The 21,894-nt window shown below is 34.4% G+C and overlaps 1 protein-coding gene and 1 long non-coding RNA gene across 8 annotated transcripts in view; one reads left to right on the top strand and one right to left on the bottom strand.

Moving 5' to 3' along the window:
- The window catches only part of FOXP2 (forkhead box P2), a 145,926-nt gene that overhangs the window by 72,116 nt on the left and 51,916 nt on the right, over positions 1-21,894 (bottom strand). For all 7 annotated transcript variants that reach the window (XM_072401540.1, XM_072401536.1, XM_072401542.1 and 4 more), the window contains exon 3: positions 20,151-20,240. In XM_072401540.1, coding sequence (XP_072257641.1) covers positions 20,151-20,240 — 90 coding nt within the window. The remainder of the gene's footprint in view (positions 1-20,150; positions 20,241-21,894) is intronic.
- LOC140324010 (uncharacterized) overlaps positions 1-21,894 on the top strand; it is a 50,386-nt gene that overhangs the window by 4,419 nt on the left and 24,073 nt on the right. The window contains exon 2 of the long non-coding RNA XR_011919471.1: positions 13,101-13,141. This is a non-coding gene — a long non-coding RNA (uncharacterized lncRNA). The remainder of the gene's footprint in view (positions 1-13,100; positions 13,142-21,894) is intronic.

Raw genomic sequence — 21,894 nt, 5'->3', positions numbered from 1 at the left:
TTAGAAAACAACGTAACACCCATCCTGCTTCTTGTGCTTCCTGTAATGTGAAGTAAAGAAAAGGAGCAGTCCATTTCAATTCACTTTAAATTAGTTTACAACTCTTTTATAATCTTCATCTAGTAGCTTGTTTTGCACTTAAGATACATAAGACATTTCAGCACTCTAAACTTTAATCCATTTTTATTTAGGTGGAAATCCTCCCTTTCTATATTAGTGACCATGCTCAGGAAACATTGGGGAATGTCTTCAACAGGAACAAGGAAAACAATGTAAAAAATGTTTCCTGATAGTTTCAGTTTTCCTGGTGTGTAATGTCACCAATAGAAGTTCACTTTACTTCCTCCTATCTTCGGTGACCTCTCTTTTTTCTATCCCAATAAGAATTTATCACAAAGCCAAACATCCATGTGAGAATCTTCTGGTAAATACTGCCATTTTCTGAATGCCAGGCTTCACAACAGTTTAGAGGCAATAACTGTAAATTTGCATGATGCCCAGAGGTAAAGCCAGATTCACACTATGGGATTGCAGTAAACCATGTTACATTTGTTCATGTGCTACATTTGTTCCTTTTTTTCATTTGTTCTGCAATGTGCTGAAATCTGCACTGGTGCTCTGTGGTGTGATTCTTTGTGAATGGCACCCTAAGGCAGCTTCCTGATGCACCTGCACTGCAGAACAACACAGAATAATGAATTACCTTGCATTGACTGCATCCGCAGCAGCCTTTTAGATTCAGATAAATAGGCTACCGTAACACCTGAAATAATAGGCGTGTGTTTAGAACACAACAGACTGCCCTTGTGTGATTGGGTTCTCAGGAGAAGTTTTGTTGAAGTCAGGGTGGTACTGGTAGCCTAATAAAAACAAATAAAATGCCCTAATGCAGCATGTGCTAATAAATTAGACAAACAGAACACGCCATCCATGTTCAGTTTTAAACACAAGTATTCTGCTATAGGACTCTAGGCAGTAAAATAAAAAAATCTAGGAAACATGATGTTCCATCCTTTATTGACTTCTCAGTCCTTAACAAGGAAAAAAGAAATATGCAGAGTACAATAACCAAACATCTATTTCCATTGTTGCCCAACCCTGAAATGATGAAAGCTTATACTCTGTATTAAACAACATTTTACCTTGCGATAACCTGGAATACACTAAAAATCAGGCTGTACTGACAGTACTAATGAAAAATCTGTTGCATATATTTCATGCCGTTTGTTTAATCATGGAAATGATTGATATTTCATTTTATATTTACTTTTTTGTAAGGTATCTATATTGTAAATATATGAACCACACCTATCAATTGAAATAAATCACATTTTTATGTCACATAATCTTACAACATATGCATTTTTTTTTTTTTTTTTTTTTATTTGTTAGCCTTTTTGTTTTTACAAGAATCCACAGTATTTTCAAAACTAAAAAAAATAATCCCAATTTCCTATACCCCTGCTCTTCAGTTTGGCACTGGAGTCACATTTTAAATATTTGGTAATGTTTGATTTCTCCATAACCCTTCTCATTTTGCTGGTCATTTAGTCAACTCCAAGAAGCCATTTTGCTCATCCCATGATATCACAATGCATTTTCACTATTACTTTTTAACAACTAGCTTCATTGAAAAGATTCTTGTACTACAGGTAATGTAAAGTCCATTAGGTCAGGCTCTTCATAGCCTGACATGCAGTAAATTACAAGTGCTTCAAGCAGCTCTGTGAATTACAGTTCATCACTCTGAAAGGTTTTTCACTGCAAGACTACAGATATCAGATCTAGCAGTTAGGATCCAATTAACACTTTGGTCAGAATAATCAGATTGCGTGTGTAAGACTTGTATAATTCATTTATTGCTCCCATGCATCTTCTGTCTGTAGGTAAATTTGTTGCTGTTACTGGATTTCATTGGTTTAAATCAGGACTCTGCAAGGAACTGGATTATATATCAGGTTCCCCGTCATAGTGATAATGAACATCCCCTGTTCCTGCAATCTACAGAGCTTATCCCATAGATATTGTAGTCTGAGAAATTGCATGTTTCATAGCAGTTTTGTGCACTGATCATGTCATTATTTATCTGTAGAAAAAGATGGCTTGCAGCTCTCAAAAGAGAATTTGGTGTTGAAAGTGCACTTCTCTGCAGTGTGATCATTGCGTTTCTTGCGTATCAGGCCCATATATCGTAAATGACATATGCAATGACATTTACATGTGTACTGTCATGCACAACCATTTCTTGCTACACTGGGCACATTGCTATGATGGAGTGAAAAAAAATCCTGATTTCAGAATTATTTTATAATACACACCAGTTATTCAGATTTTACATCTGTCTGTTTAGTAACTGAATATGGCATTTTCCTGTTGAAGACGTAAAGAAAATGTACCTTTGAAATATATGTTAAAATATAAAAATAGCAGAGCAGAGGGATATCATATTTTTCTGATACATACATACAAAGCAATATGACTATTAAAATGAGGCATCTGTAATGAGTTTTTTTTTTGTTTTTTGTTTTTGTTTTAATAGTCATCATTTACAATGGATTTCTTTATTATCACGTACAGCGGTTTTGCTAAATCTGCATGTGAGTAGCTATCCTTTTATCAATATCAGAGGTGCAGCACAAAAATCAAATGTAAAAAGTGCGACAATGTGTATAAAATCAAAAATCTTTACAAAGAAGTTTTTAGGGTGTCAAAAAAGTGATTCATAAATATGCAAACTTTGCTAAGCCGTTACACAAATATAAAATGCACCAAAAGATGTAGTAGCATTAAAATAATTCCCTGTCAAAACATGGCAAAGCCATCTTGTTTTCCTCACCACTTTCCGCAAAAATGCTCAAGTAAAAAAGTATAGTTTAATAAATGATCTTAGCTAAGTGTTTTGTGTGCCTGAGGTTGAAAAGCTGGCTTGAGGGGCCCTGTGTGTTCCTTGGGCGAACACTTGAGCATTATTAGACCAATATAGCTCTACTCAGACTGGTAGTGAGGGGACAATGCAGTTACTGCTTCCTCACGCCACTGAACTGATGCCTTGTGGAAGAGGCTACATGTAGCGTGTACCAGTGTCAGTTCAACAGAGAATGAATGAGAGAATGAATGCTGCCCACTGTCAAATATGCAAATGCTGTTTCTTTAAGAACAGTGCTTCAGTGTGGGCAGCCAAGCAGCTGGCAAGGTATCAGGGGAATGCTGGTTTCTGCTACAGTTCTGAACCTGCCCTAAATAATTTGACAATAAAAACTACAACATTTTTTTCTATGGCTTTTAACACTAACTTTTAGGTGCGCTGCATATGGAATGGGAAACCAATCAAAACTTAACGACTAAATTCAGAAAAAAGATTGGCTACAACAGGTGGCACAGGAAGTAGTAGATGAAGGTTATGTTGTTTTCTTATTTTATATAGAACTGGACTGATAACAGGTTTGATCTGTAATTTGTTCTGTAATTCTTGCAGATTGTGTAATGGTAAATTCTATGCATTGTTAGAGGACTGAAGAACCCAGTCTGAATGGTCACACTTACACATATTAAAGCATTAGATATATTGGCCCTGATTTGTTAAAGCACTTCAAGGCTGGAGAGGATACACTGTCATCAGCGAAGCTGGGTGATCCAGCAAACCTGGATTGGATTTCTTCAAAGTCATTTGCTATTTTTTAGCAAATTTTTTGAACCCTGCACCAGACCCTTTTCAGATTTGCTTGATCACCCAGCTTCATTGATGAAAGTGTATCTTCCCCAGCCTTGGAGAGCTTTAATAAATGAGGCCCACTGTCCAGCAATGAGGGCAAGCTGCTAGACCAGGAAGTCTTGTGCAATACCACAACTGTCCTGCAGGTTCTAAACCAGAACTCATCCTATGACTAATACATTTATATATTGGGAGGTAGTATTGCATTACTGGGTGACAAAGTGCTTCGGTCTTTTAGAAACTCTACACTCCTTTGCTGTCTCTTTCATCACACTAAGCCAGAGTTGAGCATGCCCCAAATCATCCAAATTAACAGCACTTAAATGAGGTGAGGAACCCTGATTGCGAACTTGGCTGAACTGGCTAAATGAACATGTTTTGGATCCATCATCCTCCTAAAACTAGAGAAAAGCAAGCCTTCTAAATAATGATGGCAGTCACTTGGTCAAGATAACCTAACCCAATAATGCACTTTTGAGATTAGTTTGGGAACAGCAAATCATTTTTATTTGCTGCTTTTAGATGCCGCGCTCTTTGCATCAGGCTGTGTACATTTGTTGAATGGCTGTGGATATAAATATATATTTTTATAAATGTGCAAGTTGTCATATATTTTACAGCCGACACGTACGGATAACCTATAATACAATTCGCTTTACAACAGAATTTGCTTCTGTGATTTAGTGTGTAAAGCTGAATGATTTTATTGTGGTGTTTTCAATTATTATGGCTACAATTATCCATTTGCAGTACATGACCATGGATAGATATTAAGAAATACATTCCGATGTAAAAATTATCAAACAAAACTAAATATGCTTATTCACTATATTTCATTTCTGCACAGTGTTCTATTTTAAAAACTATAATAAACTAAGACTAAAACGTTTTGATTTCTGAGTTTGCAGTTTGCGATACCACATGTACCACATGCTGGCTTACCTTGTGAGCTATCAGCATGCTCTCCAGTCCTAGCTTTGTTTTTGACTAATACTGTCAGAAACTTTTATTCACACGGTACACAAGACATCAATAAAATCTGCAGCATGAATGCAACAACTGCACTTGTTTTGATGATTATGTAAGCATACAAACCAGTATGAAGCAACAATGCAGAAATGCCATGTATATAATTTGAAGGTAATGTCAACCTAAAGGCAAAAGGTAAGTGTAATATGTAAAAGACATATTTATATGTCCCCTCCACTGACCAGACTTGTCCTGTTCTTATGCACATTCAACATTCTACTTTCATAAATTTTTTTGGTACATTTCTGACACTCAGCAGATCAAGAAGATTATGGTATAAAGAATAAAAAACATTATATTTTCAGATTCACTTTAAAGCAGAACTGAAGTGGTAGTCTAGCTTCAGTCGTTGAGGGCCAGGTTTTGCATATTTTGCACATTTTTAGTATCTCTCAAACAAACAGCAGCACATTTAGTAAGGTATGATTTACAAAAGTCAGAAAATGTTTATATGAAAATCCTGGCCTATATGTGGCTCCTGGGGACTGGAGGTGAATACTCCTGATCAAGTCCTTTATTTTCCCAACATAAGTGCCCTTGGTTCATCCCCTTAATTTATTGTGTTTTAGTTATTTCAGTCATGGCAGCTCAGCATCACATATGGGCAACATCTATTGCAGTTTGCGTGCAAATGTAATTTTGAATAGAAATCTCTACTCCAGACTAACACCCATCCATTAAGGCATTTTAATATTTGTCCTACTTCTCCCAAGAGCCAACCAACTGCTTGCACCAGGGTTGAAGGACCTTTGGAGGATTATTAAAGCAAGGTGTATTCAAACAATGGCCACATTCGAGGTCACACAACACCCTGCTGGCCCATCTCACCAGCCATGATATGTCTGCATTGCAGACTGCGTCCGAAGGACAAAGACCGTTTGATGAAATCACTGGGTCTAAATAATGAACATAATGAAAACTGAAAGATTTAAAAATGTCATTAAGATGTTGATGAGAAGAGATGGAAAAACCAGACAGAAACAAAATATAGGCACATTAAGCTAAGCTTTAAATCTCTGCATTTATGTATGCAAGGGGTAACTGTATTCAGTAAAGAGAAACATACCCTATGGTTCCCTAATGCTTTGTTTCTGCTTCTAGAAGAACTGTAGAAAAGAAAATACTGTTATGTGAAATGTTTTGATGATTCTGACACCGACATAATATAATATTACAGTTCGTTCTAACACAAACATCTGTAACTTCCCTGAATATACAATGTCTGTTTATGGAATAAGTTCTAAAATCCTCCGTTAACAGATCTATAGCAATTCCAAAACTTTTTCTGAAACTTTTTTAAACTCAATTTGGAGCCGACTACAAACACATTTTTGCAGGATTTTCAGTTATACACAATAGTAAATTACCTTTACCGAAACGGGTTGGTGTGTCTACATTAAAATGTGAGTACAGAAATGTTAGCTATAAGGTTTATCTAAAGCCAAAACTTTTTCTTTTTTGGAGGGGTAGGCACAGGAGGAAGTGAAATGAAACTCCGTCAAATGGAATTCCTTTCAGTCAGCGGTCAGTAAAACTGGTGTCTATTAATGGACGATGTCCTTATTATTCTTGTTCTTGTGACAATTCAGATTTTTTTGGTTTCTCATCACCTTCAGGACAAACAGAACCATTAAATTTCCCTAGCAGAGACACAGCAATATAAACCTGACAGCAGTTCTAATTGCACACCATATTATCTAAAACTAAAACTTGATTCAGCATAAAAAGGAACTCATACATTGTCCCAACTCTGGATCATTCCCACTACCAGTGAAACCTGTGAAAGTGGTTTTTGAAAGGCGACCAACAAAACTGAAGTGAAAGGGTTTATGGGTATCAGGTCCAAGGTGAAAAGATAGCTGCAGGACACCTAACAACCAACACTTTTGGCTAGTCCAAGTCCAAGCTAATAAAATAGTCCTATCATTTCTCTCAATATCTCTTCCATACAATGACCTGAATTTTATCACAGTTTATATGTTTTAAGGTCTGAAGTTGCCCACATTACCCTTCAGCCTTAGGCATTGGTAAGACAACACAATTACACCCTCTATAATACATAAATAATCTTGAACTTGCCAAGATTATATATATCACACAACGGTTATTAGTAAATGTGTTGGAAAAGCTAACAGTTGTATTGGCTAGACACACCTGGCATGTGGCTACAAAGATCCAAGGTGAACAAATATTTATTTCTTAGTATTATTCAACTATGATGCCACAAGTTGCTTTTTATTGATAATTAACATTCAGGTACCAGCAAGTGTTTTTAGAATTCCTTTGTTATTTAAGTTAAGATTAAGATATGGCCTATAGACTGCAAAAAATCTTTTTAATTAAACATGTTATTTCTGTATGTCTACCAATACTGTGAAATAAAACACATAATCCTAATATATTACAACATTATTTGGTTTATAGATGTGCAAAATTAAGTTCATTTGTACTGAGAAAATGCAGTTACCTCATTTTAAATTTTTTGTTGTGTCACATACAACTAAAAATCTCCTTTCCTACAAATGTAATTCACTCTATACCCCCTGCAAATTACACTAAATGAATCTTGCAAACCACATATTAACTAATTAAAAATTAATTTACCATCATTTCCAGTAATATAAATTAGATGCAGCTAATTACTGCTGAAAATAATTTCATCTGTGATGGTGTTATGTCTCTAAGTAAGCAATGAAATCCGTATCACTTAAAAATATCCAAACTGAGCACTGAAACCTGGACAAATTATAATTACATGAAAATATGCATATATTACAAATGAAAATGTATCCAGATACTGAAACACTAACTAACCATGTACTGTATATGCATTCCTTTAAAAAAATATGAATTCATTTAGTACATAATAATAATAGCAGACAACTATTGACTAGATATAAATATGATATTTTTTTCAAGACAGCAAAAAAAAGTACGCCTGCTCAAAATAAGAGGCAATATACTTACCTTTCCAACAGTCTGTGTCCCCTGGGCAGACACGGGTATTTACCCATGCAACACACAGTCTCCTCACATTTCTGTACAAGCTGTATGAGCCAGTAGGAAAAATGACTGTGTGTGGCAAGAGTAGTAAGTTCTCGATTCATCCTACTGGTCAAATGTTACATCAGCATCCTTTCCCGTACAGCCATTTGTCAACTTTAGACACAACTTTCACGCAATGGGTCTGATTTATTTAAGCTCTCCAACGCTGGAGAGCATACACTTTTATCAGTAAACCTGGGTGATCCACGAAACCTGGAATGGATTTCTTAAAAGTAATTTGCTATTTGTTAGCAAATGTTTTTAATCCTAAACCAGATCCATTCTAGGTTTGCTGGATCATTTAGGTTCACTGATAAAAGTGCACCTTTTCCTGTCTTTGGTAATTTTAATAAATCAGGCCCAACATGTTTGCAGACTGTCAATATGCAGCCAATATGCATGCACAGGAGCTTATCTCCTTGTATTTTAGCTACTACAATTTGTGTTTTGGTCTGAACTACAAAAAATATAAACAGATATGAAAATTTTGTAAATTATCTGTTTAATATGTTACCTTGAACTCTACATTCGATGTTCTAAAATGAAACACCGTATACTGAGTGCACTACAGAAAAAAAGTCACTGAGTCACTCTAGAATGGGCTATCTCCTGTATCATTCACTTGCAGGGTTCCCGTATATATACACATAATACTTTATAGTATGAATATTATTCCAGGGGATCATAAGATGACCCACATTCATTTCTAAAAAGGGTTACAAAGTTTGAACAGTGTTGTGAAAAACTTATCTAAAGCATAAAGAAAAAGGCAAAGCATTTGTGAAAACCTAGTATAATCAGACTATTCCAATATTTTATTTGTTGCTTGTTCTCCTCGTTTCACTCTCATTATATTATAATATGAACTTCCTGGAAAGAAATGAGGAAAGCATCAATAAAATGAATGGAAAGACCACAAATGTTTTTTTTTCAATTGTACCAGGAACAACAGAAAATAATAATAAAGTTCTAAGAAAAACAACCGATTCTTCAACAAATGCGTGTTTATTTATAAGATGAAATACAAAAAAAACATTAAGGTAGCTTGAAGTTCAACCTACAGAGTCTGAAAAACAGCACTGCAAGCCTCGAATAAGTGGCATCTGCAGCATCTAGTATCACTAGTATCGAAAGCATTTTTTTATCACTTCTGACAAGGCTCCCTGGACCAGGCTACTCTAAGGATGATAGCAGGAGATTTAAATCAAGGACATAAAATGTAATAATGAAGCGGTCCTTGTTCCGCAAAACGCATAGAACATATGCATGAGACTACAAATCACATGGCTTTGAAATGTGATTCTATATTTGTTTTAATTTGATTTTAATTGACACTGATAAAAAGTGTCCTATGTTTTTAATATTGACAAATTAAGTCTAAGTTTTGTGTGATTAGTGATGGCCCAATTAGTGAAGTCCCAATATCTAGTTTTCCTTTTTTGCAGTTTCAATTTAGGGAGGTGGCATTGAATAATTGTTGATCAAGGGAAGGGGTATAATTGGAAGGACATAAATTGAATTGCACATCTGGCTTTTAAATATTGATATCACCATTGGTTTTAGCTATTTATTTTGAAACTGCATGCAATGAATGCATTTTTGCATGACATCTCTTTTAGGTTAGCCTAAAACTACCCCAGCATTAGGGTGTATAAATTGCTTACTGCTTGGCACCCCAGATAGTAGAAGTTAAAACAAAAGTGTACACATCCAGTAATGAGTGAATAGCTTTATTTTAAAAAAATGGGTGAATCATGGGGATCACCTCATTGTAATAGATTTGTTTGAAAATTAGATTTGCAGATATATCTGTTCAGTTATGCAAATTATAAATCCAGACATTAAGAATGATTCAATTGCACGATTTTTAGCAAACTGGACAATGATGTACACATTATCAGGAAAATCACAAACTGACAATTCTCCAAATTTACATAATCTACAAACTGACCCGCATATGTATTTATCATTTATGGAAAACCAACACAGTTGATAGGGGCTGATTTTAAACCCGCAGTATTTCTAGAACTCAGATTCACCAGTCTGACTTATTACATTCACTAGTCAATTGTCTACCTACAATTTTATCAGTAAATAAAAAAATAATAATAAGGGAAATTAGAATTAGTCCACATAACCTAAAGCCTCAATATAAGACAAGCTATTGAATATACACCAGTTAACAACGAAATCTAGTTTTTATTCTCTGTCATAATGCAGTTGCTCTCAAAGTCAAACAAGTTTTTTTTTTCAGATTCAAATAAAAATAAGGCAATGTCACTCCATGTAAAATATAATGTAAGCTATAGGATAGCTTTGACCTTTTATGAATAGTTCTTCAAAACAAAAAGAAAAAAAATCACATCTGTTTCCAATCTCATTACATGTCTTATTTGTATAACCTTATTTTTTAAAGGTTGAATTTTTAAATTAAATGTGAACGTCCAGGTTTCACTCAGTCACTGCAGTGAGCACCGTTTATTTATTTGATTCTGTTCAACAATACAGACTCTGGTGCTAAAGTGTCACTGTCAAGAGCAGCAGCTCGCATGTAAATAACATTCTTTGACACAGACACTATATCTAATTTAACAGATGACACAGCTCACATCCTAACATCAGTTATTTAGGAATCAGAATGTGTTAGTACACCTCCTGTTCCAAAATGTTATTTTGGTGTCTTAAGAATAATTTACATCTAACAAAGAATGATTGATTATGTGTTACTAGGTTTTTGATTCTGTGTACAATATTTTTGGCTTTTATGAAAAATGGTGATAAATGTGTTTTTTATTCTACTTACTGGTTGCATTAAATAAATAAAGGAGAAAGTAAGAACAAGTATCTTTAAAAAATTGTGGTGGAGACAGCAGGAAGACAAATCCAATATAATATTTGTTGTGTATGCAAGTAGTAGCATGCCTGGACCTACTCCTACTTCAGAAAGTAACAGCCAGAAAGAACATCTGCCCAAGTGAGCCAAGTAAAGCTGAGAATAATTAATATTATGCAATAATATTTTACAATTCATAATTATGTTGAATACTGCTACAAACCACCTATTTTTTTTTTTTTATTTGCTGGCTTGTTCATTCATACCATCAGAAAAAAATGTTAATGGGCTTTGTCAAGATGGTGATGAATTTTAATATCAACCAGCAGGTGTTCACCTGTACTCGCTGCTCTACCAAGAAGTGCTTGATGTTCCATTCTGTCACTACAGACTAAACACTTTTTATGCAAAGTTATAATCAACAGCACATTTTTTGGCAGATTCTACTGCGGAACAGAAGCCAAAAATAACATCAATAAGCAGAACTACAGGAATTTTGGGAGTAACGAACTGCCTGTGTCCAGTAAAGCTCCAAGCTTAAGTTCCGGAATTTATCAGTCACCAGTTCAAGGACCAAAATGGCCCACCGACTAGTTGTTTTCACTTGATATCACTGGGTTGGAACCAGATGGATTCAATTTATAAATACAATTTTTTATTTGCAAACTTGGTTTATTGTCATTTTATAAAAACTTTTAGTTTATATTAGTAAACTGGCCCGGGGATACAGTAACTGCTAAGAAAAAGAAAGGGTTCCTTTGTATAATTTAGGCTACACCAAATATGAAAATCCTGAATCCCACTGTACTAAACTATAAATAATTTTACCAGATATAAAAATGTATCTGCAAGAAAATTCCACATATCATTATGTCCAATTAAGGTTTTTCTAATAGCACATGTATGTGTGGTGCATGGTAAGCATAAATTTATGTGACTGATCAGTATTTATTTAGAAAGGGAAAATGAAGAAAGACCTTCAAATTGATATAAGTGCTTCCAAAGCCAAGCTAAGAAAAATAATTTCTTCCATGAAGATAGGTATGGCATGCCTCTAACACAAAGGTGCCTTACTAAATTTGCCACTGTGCAATGTATTTCTGTGGCTAATAGTGGTGGGCGTAGTCATCCAGAAGAATACAAATGCAACTGCAGCAATGATTGAGGCTGCAGAGTGCTTTTGTGTTTGACATGAGTCTGTCTGAAACACTGTACTAGTATTTTGCTATGTAACTTACACTGAGGTGGGAAGCTGTAAAGGACAACTAAAAGTCTAAGGAACCTATCACACTAATAAAATTACTGAGTCAAAAAATACCTGTAAAAAGTATAGTGTAAATACTTAACTTTTCCAATCCCAGCAGCTGTCCGGTCATGAGAAATCTTTGTGTGAAGTTCATTAATAAGAGGAAGCTTTCAGGAATCTTCTGGATTCTCCACAGCTCTGACTGGCTTCTGCTTACTGTACCCTGTAATGTGTCAGGCAGCAGGAGAAATCAGTGAGAGCTGTGGGGAACCAAAGAGATCAATGATCTTATGTGTGTTTCCTGTTGGATTTAACATGAAGATTTCTCAGGATTGCCATGGTGTCCCAGAAGCATTGCAGACCATTTCCCTGGACGAGGTCCTGGCAGTTGCCATGGAAGTTCTGCATTAACAGTGTATGTAAGTTATGTGAGACTTCCCCTGCTGGGACTTTTGGTAGCATTCAGAAAATACTGCTTTATTTACCCTAGGCCCTAAAAATGTAATTCATAATAATGTAAAAACAAAACAAAAAAAAACAAACAACACTGCTATATTTTGGCAGCATTGACTGGTTTTAAACAATGATGAATATTCCATATCCTTTCATTTTATGTACATAGCACAAAAAGAATTCATGTTTAATGCATGTCTGTGTGTGCCTTACTTCTGTTGTATTACATCATATACAATACAGCAACCTATAAACAAACTGTCATGAAACATATTTACAATCTTGTTTTTTTTGGTTGCATCATGGCTCATTATTACCAAAGATAATGCATGTTTCCATTTTACATCCTAGTTTAGCACTGACCAATATATTCTGTAACAGAAATTATTCAGGACAACTGAAACAGCATAAAGTATTTTAGTACCGTAGTTAATTTTAAAAGCTAACAATGCTATTGCAATTAGCCACAGACATTAAATACATTAACATAAGGCAACCAATGCAGGTATTAAAAGTGATGACTGCTGGGTCTCCTCCAAAGACCTCTGGCAACTTGAACCTATGTGACCTCTGAATGTCTACTGAGGCTTACTAGAAGACAAGTAATAATACTAGTGCGGGAATAGGTTCTAAAATTTGGAACCATTAAAGAATTTATGATCAGTTGAGAAGCCAAAAGCACCAAACAAGCTTTGTTTATTAATCACAAAGGGTTCTCATAAAGGGCATACAGTACAACTGCCACTACTGTCTCTTTAATCTATTTTCTTTAACTTGTTCAGGTTTTAATCATGTGTGAAGACCTCATCGACATTGACATCAGGTAAGAAATGTTTCCTCATATAATATGGCTATAATACTTATTGACCTTAACAGATGGAATGTTCAAAGAGACTGTACATGTCAAACTGCTATGTAAGCTATTGGAAAACACATTTTCATTTCAAACTATTTGCTAACAGCATGGTTGTACCCTTCTAACCTTATTTGGCACTAGAGCATAATTAGATACACAGGGGTGTGACTCCAATTGAAGGTGTTGGCATTGTAACACTCTGTGAAAATATTAACTATGAGGTTAACTCTGATTTTCTCTTCTTTAATTAAATGCACATGGTACTAATGAGGTAACCCACTGTTCCTTGATAGCACTAATTAGCTAAGAGAAGAGTACACTCTCACACTGCAATTTAAACCTAAAAATAAGGTTGAAATATGCTAATTGCTAGCAATTTAAAGCACTACAAGTTGAAGAACTAGTCATAATAATGGAAATAGAATGCTTTACGGCTAGGCAGCTGAAAGTTTAGTTAAATAATAACAAGACTTCTATTAACAGGGTCATCAAATGAAAATAACGTGTTCACGGTATACATTTCAATGGAACAATACCAAACTGTATACAGAAAACCACATCCATACACCAACACATACAAATACCCCTGAATAGAAACTATATTACTTTTTAACGGAATACTCCTTGTGAGTATTTTATATTCATATTTGTAAATATTTCCTTTAGCAGCCATTTGTATATCAAATAATCTGATTACCGATCCTTCCTAATGAATGCCGAGATGAGCTCAGTTACAGACAGACATTAACCAGACAAGACCTTACAGAATCTTTAATCAGAAACTAAGGTGTTTGACTAAAGCTCTTCTCCTTGCTGGGTGTCAAGTAGCTGGGAAGCTAAGCTCCTCATGCAGCTCCCCCATAAATATATTTACAAAACATACAAAGAAAGATGGTCACATTCAAAAGTAATTCAAAAGTAAAATAGATACTGCTGAGAAAAAGGTATAAATTGCTTTCCACCAAACAGACGATCAACACCAACACTAACTAAGAAGGAAGAACAATGTGCTTATGCAATAAACAAGCATAGCTGTTTCCATCTAGATATAAAGATAAAAACTACAGCCAGAAAGAAGATGTACACTTTTAAGGCTGGCTTCACATGTGTAGGAGTAACACGTTGGTGCATTGTTATGCCATGTAAATAACATTTCCAATTTCCTAGTACATATTTTTCAAATAGTATATTATAAGAAGTTAAAACAAATTTTAAAAAATGTTGTTCAGGAATTTTCCTTAACATCATTTCAGGGTGTCAAATTTCCTGAAATTTGTGGTATATGTCGGTGATCTTTCAGCACCAACCTTATGGCTATCAGCAATTATTATTATTATTATTATTATAATATTATTATTATTATTATTATTATTAATAATAATAATAATAATAATAACAATCATAATAATAAACATACATGCCTTTGCACTCACCTCTAAGCTGACAACTGCCCTTAAGGTAAAGACATTTCTATTTAAAAAGCAGAACAATCTAGGAGACTAGCTGCAGAGGTTGGAATGTGGAACAGATGTCAATATTACTGCAAATATAAAATGTATGACACACTTAAGACAAAAACAAAGAAATAAAAGGTATAAAAAAATAAAGAAAATGAGATGTATAAAATCTTGAGTTGCATGGTCTGTGATTTTCTGTGCTACACTGATAGTAAAAGTACACGTGTTAAATCACTGAATGCCAGATATCTCGAATCCAGCTGCATGTGTTTCAGTAATGTTTGGAAATAATTACAGTAGTGCCTACTTGAAAATTTAACAACACATCATCAAATGTTTTAGAGATTCAATTATCAAATAAAATATATGTTAAACAAGATAATCAAAGCAGGAATAAACAGGAACACATGTTCACACTGATATTTTACTGGCAGAAACAAACTACAATACTTTATTTTAAAATAACTCAGTCTCTTAACATACTGAGTCTGATTTATTAAAGCTCTCCAAGGCTTAAGTAGATACACTTTTATTGGTGAACCTGGGTTATCCAGCAAACCTGGAATGGATTTCTTAAAAGTTATTTGCTAGCAAATGTTTTCAATCCTGGACCCCATCCATTCCAAGTTTTCTAGATCACCCAGGTTCACTGATGAAAGTGTATATTCTTTAGTCTTACAGAGCTTTATTAATAAATGATACAAATTAATAAATCAGGCCCATTATGTCACATACACATTCTTTTCACAAAAGCAACATATATTTGCCTCATTTTCATTTTTCTTAATTTGAAAGCAGCTGTAATTTAATCGCTATCTAGTTGTAAAAATTCAAAATACTCACACACTATTATTGTCTATACAGTCATGTGCAAAAGAGTAAAAAAGGTACATTTTCTTTCAATTGTACAGTTTTGCATTATAGGGACATAATAAAAAAAAATCTGGTCCTTAGCAGGCAATACAATTGGGTAAATACAACCTAAAATGAACAACTGCACATGACAAATCACCCTGTGTCATTTTTTATTCACCAAAGACTAAGTCAAAATGCAAAAAAAGTAAAACTTTACCATCTAGTTAGCAATTAAGGTAGTAAGTAGCAGCCAGGTAATACCAATCACAGGTATGTGATTATTTGATCTTTAGCAAGTTTAAACAGAAGTTTTGGCAGTTTGATTGTCTGGAACATTCAGACATGTGGTAACACAAAGCCAAGGAGGTGGGACATCAGCAATGATCTTAAAGAAGTTGAAAAGTTGCTGCCCGTCAGTATGAGAAGGGTTATAACACCCAGCAAATTCTCCCCAAAATCAGATTGTGCAAAGCTCAAAGAAACTGCAAAAAAACTCAAGAGCTACATCTCTGACCCCACAGAATTCAGATTGCATGTCAATGCTCATGACAATACAATTAGAAAAACACTGAACAAATATGGCTTGTTTTGTAGAGCTACCTCTAAAAAGAACATGGCAGCAAGGCTTATGATTAAAAAGTTGCATCTGAACAAACCAAAAGACGAGACAAAATGGGGATGTCCGGCCATAACACACAAAAGGATGTTTGGAACCAAACACAGAAGATCATAACATCAAACATGTCATATAAATTGTCAGCATCGGTGGTGGAAAGGTGAATATGGGCCCATGGGAGAGATGTGATTGAACAAATTCCTTCAAACCTCAAAAAAACCTAAGCATTAGTAAAGAGGAGTGGGCAAAATATCTTCCAAAATAATGTAATACAGAGATATAACTTCTTGCTGCTAACAATACCAATGTGTAAACCAGATCAGAAGTTTTACTGCACGGCCTGTCTACACAATTTATGCATGGTGTGCTTTATTGGACCGGAGTTTATGGTACTGCAAAGTCAGCACAATTGATGAAGAAGTTGATATTAATTTCACAAAGGCACTCAAAGTATTTTCTATACAGCTAATACAAACTATCTATTAAACTATCCCAAAGAAGTAACCTCTATATAAGAGAACAACTCAAATAAGAAACTCGGTGCCAGTGCATTGGTGCTTTTCCTCCTAAGGCACATATATGAAACTGAAAATGAGCACTGGGTAAAGACAAAAACAAAAGTCTACTAAGCTCATGTAAAACCAAGTCCAAAACTGTGCAAGGAGCATACCTCATAGACAAAAGTAACAGAAAGGTTCTTTGTTACTTTAATATCTTTGTATGAGAGAGGCATCAATGTACCAAAGCTCAATGTACTCCAGTGCAGGTACAAACATGATGTTGTAGTAAAAAAAAAAAAAATATATATATATATATATATATATATATATATTCATATATATATATATATATATATATATTTACATTCTAAGAAGAAGGGGCACAAATCTCAAATGTGTGAATAACCATATTACAGTTTATGGGTTTTCACCTAAGATCTTTCCATCTTGCTAGATATCTACGCATATTGCAGGAGCTATGCTTTTGTTAAGAAAATATCTTTTACACTGGTATTGTACCAGGCATCCTATACAACTAGTTCTGTAATACTCCTTATTGTACATCTCTTAAGCAAAATTATCGGGAAAAAAAAAATCATAGTGTTATTTGAAATACATTGTGGCAGGATTAGTTTGCATTGGTGATGTGGTAATGGGTACTCAAGTCACAAGTGGAATGTGATCACTGAACATTTCATAATCAACATTATTCTGTACAATGGCTTTGAGGACATGAAGTACTGGGCAAAGACTTTCAATCTACATATATGAAAAAGAAAAAAGAAAAAATGTAATTGTGTATTAGGGTACAGTCTGTGAATATACATGTGATTTAAATAGTCCAATTTAGTCAACAATTTGTGTTAAATCATAACTATGTGTACTTCAATCATCATTTACCTAATCTTTATTCTCCTAAAAGCAAATTATACAGAAAAAAAGAAGGTAAAAGTTACTGGAAGTAAGATGGAAGGTACCAAGTACACTTCTCTCATTATATAGTGAAAAGATGTGCCAAAAGCTAGAAGCCAACTGTCTGGATTCAAAAAAGCTGACACAATTGTGTGTTCAACGTCACTTCTATAAATAGATTTACCAACTTCACAAAGGATTCACCCAAAGATAAGCCACAAAAAAGATGTGCATAAGCTAAGCCTAAATGCACAGGAATGCAACATCCAGAGCTTCATCAAAACTATGTTTCTATTCTGATCAGTATTTCTTAAAATGGTTAATGTAATGTCAAAATGTACATCTACAACTAATTAAAGTGTTTCAAAACTGAGACGAACAGGGACAATTTTTTGTTTTTATTTGGATAAAAGTGAAGAAGAGATTTCTGTCACAATTTTGTTGCTATCCATATCCCCGATGGCAAGATTCTCCACTTGTCCATTTATTTACTTGTTTTTTTAGGGGTGATTATTGAAACCCTTTAAAAAAGGGGGGGGGTAACCCCTAACCCCCCCTCCCCCCCACCCCCCGGACGCTTCCGTCAGCTCCTTTTTTTCAATGGGGAAAAAATGCCGATCTAACATATGATATGCGCAGTGAGATCGGCACTCTTTTTTCCCCATGTATGTCAACCAATCTCGCGCCTGCGCAGTGTTAGATTTGGTGAGTAGGAAGAAGGCTAAAGAAGATGACGGTGCCCAATGATTCCTCCACCCTGGGACACAGGAGGATACCGTGATGAAGACCCAATCCAGGAAACCTCTAAAGGGATCGATGGATTTGCCAAGTTAAAGTTTAGTTCAGTTTAGTTTCGCTTTAAGGATACGAAGAAATACCTCCTGTAGATAGTCCTACAAAAATGTTTAACATTTTAATATTATTATAAAGTTTTAGCAGTTTTTTTGAATCACAGAAAGTGATTAATGAACTCTAACTACCAAAAATAACAATAACACACATAGTCCCATTTCCTTTGCTGGAGCACATGTGGAACTGTATTTAAAGTCTTACAGTAAATAGAAGCAGTGTTGCATTAGAATCTTGCAATCAAATGGCAAATCATTTATCCAACCCTGCTTGAGTGTTAAGAAATTATACTTGGATGTTCAAGGTTACAGCACAACAATGCATTTGCACTTTATTAATAAATGCTATGTAGAATTAACTAACAAAAGTTAAAGATGACAAATAATTCTCAATAAATCTAAGGATAAAGCAATTTGTTTATTAAGATTGAGAGATTTTATAATTAAAAGCAAAAAAAAAAAAAGCAGAAGTGTTCCTTTGTACCCATACTATCCAATCAGACCGATCTTTGCAATAGCAAGATAATTGAATGCTGACAACACATGCAATATGAAAATATACAAGTATATACAAGAGCCATTTCTAGTCTAAATAATTGTACTACCTACTCTCAAAAGAGGAACTAACATTTTCTTTCATGCCCTTGTTGAAACCTAACTTACAATTAAGGCAATCTGAAGAATACTTAATAGAAGCTGTGCAGCAAGTCTGTAAAACATGAAAAATAAACCAGCCAAAAGCATGCTGCCATACATCACATCTATCATTTTGCTTTTTTCTTACAATATCACTTTATTCATAGAAAAATCCTTCCAGAGATAATAAATTAAACATTGAAAGTTCAATTTGTGCCAGTGCATGAGTATTCTCCACTTCATAGAAGGGGAAAACAGGTACACTTCTCTGACAGCAGTTTTATGCTGTCCTTCGGGAGACAGTTCTTCACTTACTCTCTGTAATATTTAAACCAAAGTTATGAATTAAGATGTTGCCAAAAGCAAGTTGAGTATACTGGAGTGACTACTCAGCTGCGGGTAAAAATTGAAATTTTTATGTCTAAAGCACTTTTTTTGTAATAAAATGTTGGATACAATAGGAAGCTACCTTTTCAAAGCCCAAATAATGTATCCAAAACAACTCACAGACAGTTGGCTTGAGAACTCCCTTGCCTTAGTTCTTAGTTCAACTCTTTTGTCTTCAAGGACAGTCAATTAGATACCTAACATTTACCTGATTATATAATAATCCCAGGGCACTATAAAAGGGTAATATATGTGGCTGCATTATTATAGGTAAATAATTGATTAAAATGTTATCATTCACATTTGCTTTTTTTCATACTTTTTATACATGTCTTGCTGTAGTTGGTTAATGATTGCAGAGAAATATTTTCCTTAAACTGGGTTCTAATATAAAACCTTCCAATGAACACAGATTTTTTTCTATTTTAGGTGAAACTGTCAACAGTCTGACATGTCTTTGTGTAAAATGCAGCTCTGTTGTCCAATTTGTGGCCAAAATATGTGATATGAGATTTTACCTGCTGGTGTTTATTGACTATGCAAAGGAATGCTCGTAAGAGCATTACTGTAGCTGAGGTCAACTTAAATACATATATATATATATATATATATATATATATATAAATGTAATAATAACTAGGTGAGTTACAGAGAACATGTGGTTAGAAGCTGATGTCTTATTTGCCATAGAAATCTCCTAAATTCCAATGAAATAAAAAATTACCATATGTAGAGGTCAAAACTATACAATATATTAAAGCAAACCTGCAGTGGTCTTTGTTTTTCGCTGCTCTTTGGAGACTTTAGTCCACTTGTTTGTTGCTGTAAAAGAAGTTGCCTTGCTGCCTGAAGAGCCTAGAAAGACATAAAAAAAATATTCTTAAACATTTTATATCTGAATTGTACAAAAATAAAAGTCGTCTAGTTTATTGTACAGCCACAAATGCTGGCACTTTATAAATAAAGATTCATAATATTAAACAGTAATATTAAACGTATATTACAAAAAAGCCATTTAAAACTATTTTAAATTTGTCTTAATACCTATATAATAGGACTTGTACACAGATAGGCCAAAAAAAGACAACTCACTCGGTTCAATAGGCTTACTCTATTACATGTTAAATTTACCCACAATATATTATTAAAGAAAAAAAATAAACCTACAGTGCTAATATCTTATTTTTGAAACGCTAGTTTCCTGACAACCAAGTTGATTGAAAATTTTAAATATTCACTGATCTAGAACAAGTGAATACAAAATGTGAGGTCCAACTTCAGTCTGACCTGCTGGATGGTAATTAATTAACCCTCCACTAATGTGCATTGTAGTACCTATGTGAGATCGTAAAAACTGTCCTGGTAGAGAAGGGTTTAAAAAATACTTGTCATAATACCAAAACAACCCACTGATGCTTCAGTTCCTGTCCTCTACCCCAATTCTTGCTGATGTCCCGAGAATGATTATATGTAGATGTACTTGCATTACAAGTCTGGATGGTAGAGATACAACTCTGCAAAAGAACAAAAGTGCCCGATCTCTTTAGACTTCATGTGTACATAATTAGAATATTTAATAAAAATATATATATATATATATATATATAATATTCGATGGTAGTAAAAAAAATCAAAGGAAAACTTACAATGTGTACACGTGGAACAGGACACTATACCAATGCAGATACTTTCTAGCATGTGATCCAACTAGTAAGCACAGAACACTCATTTAAATAGTTTAAAGTGCTTCACACATTGAGATATACCAATAAATACCAAGGAGTTTCTTGTATATATTTGTTTTTATTCTAAATTGTAGAGGCTCATGAGATCGAGTGAATATTTGTGGTGCATGTGTTGCCTTAAAACTGAAATACTGAAAAAAGTTTTAAAGCAACTGTGTTGCCTTAAAACTGAAACTGAAAAAATTCAGATATGGGATCCTGTGCCATAGAGCTCCAGTTTACATGTGTCTTGCAGGTGTGAAAAGCTGGACGGCAGCAGTGCCAGTAGAATGCACTGTCACTTGATTTTGTGGAGCGTATGTTTGTAAATACCAACCATTTTTTTTCTCAGCCACAATCATCTAATTTGTTCTATTATTTTTCCACAATTCAGACACCTGACATACAAAGTATGATAAACAGGTACTAGTAATAACAGGTACTTGTAATAGGTTTATAAGACTTGACACCCCCAGAGTACACAAGATGGGAATAAAAGATGCGGGCTATGAAATGTTCTTTCCATATGGACATTTTGGTTCTCTTTACTTCAAGCTGACATTTTTGAAACGCCTTTGTCATATGCTAGGTGCATGTACATTACTTTCTAATTCTAATTACCATCCTTCAAGCCACAATCTTCCTAAATTTGGACATAAATCTTTTTTGCTAAAAATATTAAAGATTCCAAACCAATAAAATTCTGCTGAAATTTATAACAGAATCAATGAGTTGGTTTCCCGGATAGTGTCTAGTATCCATGACAACAGTTGCTTTGACAAGAT

This window comes from Pyxicephalus adspersus, chromosome 2, assembly GCF_032062135.1.
Source record: "Pyxicephalus adspersus chromosome 2, UCB_Pads_2.0, whole genome shotgun sequence".
In the NCBI taxonomy this organism is placed as follows: domain Eukaryota; kingdom Metazoa; phylum Chordata; class Amphibia; order Anura; family Pyxicephalidae; genus Pyxicephalus; species Pyxicephalus adspersus.
Note: the sequence above shows the minus strand (reverse complement) of the source record. Positions and strands in the feature narration are given on the sequence as shown.